General features: G+C 38.5%; 2 protein-coding genes across 2 annotated transcripts; both read right to left on the bottom strand.

The window, feature by feature from the left end:
- LOC105312140 (deleted in malignant brain tumors 1 protein-like) lies at positions 1-3808 on the bottom strand. Its single transcript, XM_011404542.1, has 17 exons — positions 3697-3808; positions 3470-3640; positions 3243-3407; positions 3026-3193; positions 2808-2975; positions 2655-2758; positions 2354-2492; positions 2054-2212; positions 1824-2000; positions 1591-1761; positions 1371-1538; positions 1168-1326; positions 722-1117; positions 509-673; positions 289-461; positions 79-246; positions 1-27 (listed from the first exon to the last, which is right to left on the bottom strand). Exons 1-17 carry the CDS (start codon positions 3806-3808, stop codon positions 1-3), a joined length of 2790 nt encoding a protein of 929 aa, XP_011402844.1.
- A 49-nt stretch (positions 3809-3857) lies between these two features.
- Positions 3858-4751, bottom strand: LOC109580939 (uncharacterized). The gene is made up of 3 exons (XM_019994547.1): positions 4741-4751; positions 4573-4653; positions 3858-4523 (listed from the first exon to the last, which is right to left on the bottom strand). The coding sequence occupies exon 3, from the start codon at positions 4423-4425 to the stop codon at positions 4027-4029; it is 399 nt and encodes a 132-aa protein (XP_019850106.1). The 5' UTR covers positions 4426-4523; positions 4573-4653; positions 4741-4751; the 3' UTR covers positions 3858-4026.
- Positions 4752-4759: the final 8 nt, after the last annotated feature.

Here is a 4759-nt window from a genome sequence, read left to right as displayed (position 1 = left end):
CTATTCTAACATCACCATCATCACAATCTGTAAAATGATTTCAGGCATAAAATAAGAGAATTAATTTGAACACTCTACCATATCCGCACAAGACTCCAGCAACATGATCCCTGGAACAATTTGATTGAGGATAAACCGATCTACCACAATCAGCAAGGTCAGTTTCCCATCCTCCACAAGCAAAGTTGGAATAAACAATGGGATAATACCCAGCACCAAATGAAGAGTTAGAATAGGACACTGGCTCTGTGAGAAAAATACAATGAGCATAATTAGGTTAGTCATTACTTTACCTCTTTCTGAATGACCCAACTGTGTACAGAGTACGTGTGCATCAGTCTTATCCCATCCTTTATCACAGACAGCTCCCCACACTCCATTATAACATATTTCAATTCTTCCTTCATTCTCAATGATACCGTTAACTAGCCTAGTCTCACCATTAGTACACATGCCAGGGTCTATATGATCATTGATAATTGAGAACAGTAAGTTAATCTATACTTACTGAAGCATCTTATGGCAATATTAGTGTGTGGACACCAAGGGGTACATTCAGAAGTATGGACTGTACACTGAGACATGCTAGATTCAAATCCAGAGCACGTAATATTGTAAAACAAACTGAAGTTTCTAACAACTCCATAATCAGTAGTTGGGATAATAGAAGCAGCTATAAGAAAGGTGAGACCATAAAAGAATTATTTCTTTACTAACGTACCAGTATAGCTAGTAAACCCCATTTGTCTACAAGCAACAGAAGCAGCCACAGGATCCAGTTTACAGAATGGTGACCAGTATCCATTATAACAATACTCTAATCTACCAGTACCTGCTTCCTGACTACCTTGTACTCTTATTACATTAGCATTAGGAATACATTCTGTTCCCGGAGTGCTGACCCAGTCTGGTGTTTTAATGCATTCACTTGGTTCATCATAAATACAATCAACTCCAGCCACTTCATCAGTTGAAAGAGCTAGTTTACCATTATTCAGTGAAAGTACTGTCTTAGAGCAATGCGTTATGTCCATTTCTTGACCAAAGCAAGACACATGCCTGAAATGTACCATAAGGTTTGGCTTTCCAAAATATGACCCAGTAATAGGTGTAGCAACTAAAACATAAAGAAATGAGTTTAAAATTAACACTGAATGAATGACATACTTCCATCACTGTGTCCTAGTGAGTTACAAACAACTCTAGCATCTCCCATACTCCATGCTGTGTCTGATATTAGACCCCACAAGTTATTGTAGCATACAAGAACAGTCCCTTCATTGGAATACTTGCCACCAATTAATTGTATGTCCCCATTCTGACACTCTATAAAGCACATTAGCTATGGTATCTAAGGGAATTTAACTAACGGTCTTTGCATAAAACTCCTGCCCCGTTTTGCTGAGTGCAGTTAAAATTTGGTTGAACATTTTTGTTACAGCTCTGAATACTAGTCTCAAACCCAGAGCAACCAACATAACTCCATATAATTGGACCATAAGTCTCACCAAAATAAGAATCATAGTACACACTAGGACCTATAATAATTTATATTCTCATTAGTATGTTTAATGCATAATTTGTGCAAACCAGGTCCATTGTATCCTAGCCCTTTGCAGAATACAGTAGCATCAGGTGAGCTCCAACCAGTTTCACAGATGCCTCCCCAAACTCCATTCAGGCATATTTCAACTCTGCCCTCTTGTTGAATTGTACCATTAGCCAGTCGAAGTTGTCCATCAGTGGTACATAAACCAGGATCTATTAAAAGTAATATTAATTATACCCTGGTACTTCATCAATATATGAGGTCAATAACTCACTGTAACAGCGTACACTATACTCTGTCGTGCATCTTGAATTTAATATGTAGCATGAACTTTCTTTCCTTGCTTCAATGCACTGAGACAAAGCAAGGTGCCCAGTGCCACAGTGTTTGTGATTGAAACTGCTCAGCTTGTTGCTTCGTCCAAACCTCTCGTCATCAAAAACACTACCATCTATGATTGAAATATTTAAAAACAGTAAGCAAGTATATGTATATATTCCTTACAAGTGTAGTTGTATCCCAGTTGGTTGCATATAAGTGAAGCAGTTGCTGATGACATACCACAGAATGGCACCCAGTCTCCTTCATAACAATACTCTGCTCTACCTTCATTACTAGTAGTACCATTGACTAGTCTCACTGCTCCATCAATGCAATTATTAGCTACACAAACACTCATTGTTAATTACAAGTATATATGATTGTAGTGTATATGGTATACCTTGAGAAGGTGAGTAGCAGACAAGACCAATTTCATAGCCACTAGCTGTACATCTATTGCAGTATCGACGGCAACCACCCCACCATGAATATGAACAGCAATAAGTTGACGCAGAATACGAACACTGAGAAAGTGACGTGTGATATGAAGAGCAGTAATAGCTGCCTGTATCATAATAACTATCATGGTATGATCCATAGTAGTAAGTACTGCTCCTTGTTCCTACATAAAAAGAGGTACAGTAACACTTTTAAAATCTATGCTAAAATAAACAAGTTGAAAGATATTGTCTCACTGACCAAGTGCCCCAGGATATCCCATTGCTTGGCACATCAGTTTAGCATTATAGCAGCTGAAACTATAACCACAGATGCTCTTCCATACCCCACTACGACAAACAAGTGTGATCCCTTCATTAGTTGGGCCGGTATTATTATATGGTCTCCAAAGTTTAATTTGTCCGTTGGTACACGTCCCAGTTACTCTACCTAATACATCATTTTATCATAACACAGTAAATATCATACATTAACTGACCATAGCAGTATGCACCAGCATCTTCACTGTGAGAACAACCAGAAGAACCAGGAGTGAAAGTACAGGAAGAAAGACTAGAGCTTGAAGATGTGCAGCCAACGTTTCTAATAGCAATCGGCACATAACCTTGACCATAGTTAGCACAACAAGAATAGCCTCCAGTGGTACCTGAAAAACATTAGAAGAAAGCAAACTAGCAGATTTTTACTATCCTTTACCATCGAAACCAAGTTCCCTGCAAACAGTTCTTGCATCAGTAGTATCCCATCCATCATCGCAAACAGTACCCCATTGGTTGTTATAGCAAAATTCAACACGCCCATATGACCTATAAGATGCTGAGACTGATATCAAACGAACATCATGATTGTTACAAGCTCCACCACCTAAACGACAAATCATGATACATATATAGCTGAGATGACTTCCCCTTACTCTGGCAAACCACTCCGGCAATAGTAGTGCCTGTGCAAGAGCTAGTCAGGGAAGTTGAATAGGGGCAGTTGTTAATAGTGGTCTCTGAGCCAGTGCAACCAACATAATCAATCCACACAGTACCATTACCCCAACCATAGTATGAACTACTTCGTGCAACAGCTCCTATTATCATAGTGCAGAAAGTATTTTTGCTTTTTATTGCAAGTTTTTTTATATTTACAAACCTCCAGTTGAGTACCCCAGTTGCCTGCAGGCAACCATTGCATCAGCACTACTGAAAGAGTTGTGGCAGACCCAGCCCCATATATCGTTCAGGCATATTTGCAAGTTTCCTTCCCAGGAACCAGCACCCCAAACTAGACGAACTGCACCAGTAGAGCTACAATTTTGAGCATCTAAAAATTAAAAAGGATGCAACAGTTATTAGTTACAACCATGAGCTCATTAGTACCTGCAGAATAGAGCAAGAATACAGCAACAAGAAAGCGCAAAGCAGCGTTCATCTTGTTTAGTTTTTTCTGTGGACTATAGAATGGGGGCGGGCTGGCAATAACAATATTCATGGTAAAATCAGAATGATTCATCATATTTAATTAAATTTAGACTATTGAAGCTGCAAATTAACCAATCAGGGTTTGCATTTAAAAATTATTATATAGACTAGATCTAGATATAAAAATTGCAAATAATAATTCAGTAGTCTATTAGTGATAATCGTGTTTCTTTTAAAATTAGTTAAACTAATTCAGTGCTCCCTGCACTTTTCTGTTGGTAGTAAGGTTCATTGGTACACATCACTTGTTCTAGATAACATGGAACCTCCTTGACTAACTTCTTCTACTGGCTTTGAATAGGATTGATGCTGGTTAGGAGGAGAAAGAGGAGGAGGAAGAATAGAGTGAGAAGGAAGAGAAGGAGAGACAGTAGAAGTTGTAGGTGTAGGCATAGCTGATTGAGAAGAAGCTTCTTCATCAAATGGTTCATTATACTGCTGAGCAGGTTTGATTGGATGCATCTCTCCAATACGCTTGGCTAAGTTTGGATGACCTACTGATATAGTACACAAAGCAAGGCAGAGGCTCCTCCATGAGGGATGGTCATTGGTCATCATCCATCTCTGGATTATATCTTTGCGACACTCCTCAACAATATGATTGTGTGATTTCTTGACAATATCCATGATAGGTGGATCAAGTTTTAACGCTAGTCCCAGATCCTCCCAGTTAGAAACATGATGAATAGCTTCTATGACACTCAAGAAGTCTTGTCCAGTGTAATCTATACACAATGGGATATGTCATGAATGTAATACTATAGTAATACTCACAGTTAAGAGGCGAGTTATCAACTGATTGTAGCCAATCAACCTCCACTTGCACTTCCTTCTTTGGTATTTGAACATCATTACCTAATAGCACACAGGAAGATCACAATTATAACTAATTAATTTATAAATGAATAGAGTAGCTATTTATATTAGACTACACAAACTTACTATTATCGAACCAGTAAGA

The sequence above is a fragment of the Amphimedon queenslandica genome, unplaced genomic scaffold (assembly GCF_000090795.2).
Source record: "Amphimedon queenslandica unplaced genomic scaffold, v1.1 AMPQUscaffold_13470, whole genome shotgun sequence".
Taxonomy (NCBI): domain Eukaryota; kingdom Metazoa; phylum Porifera; class Demospongiae; order Haplosclerida; family Niphatidae; genus Amphimedon; species Amphimedon queenslandica.
This window is presented reverse-complemented; position numbering and strand designations above follow the sequence as displayed.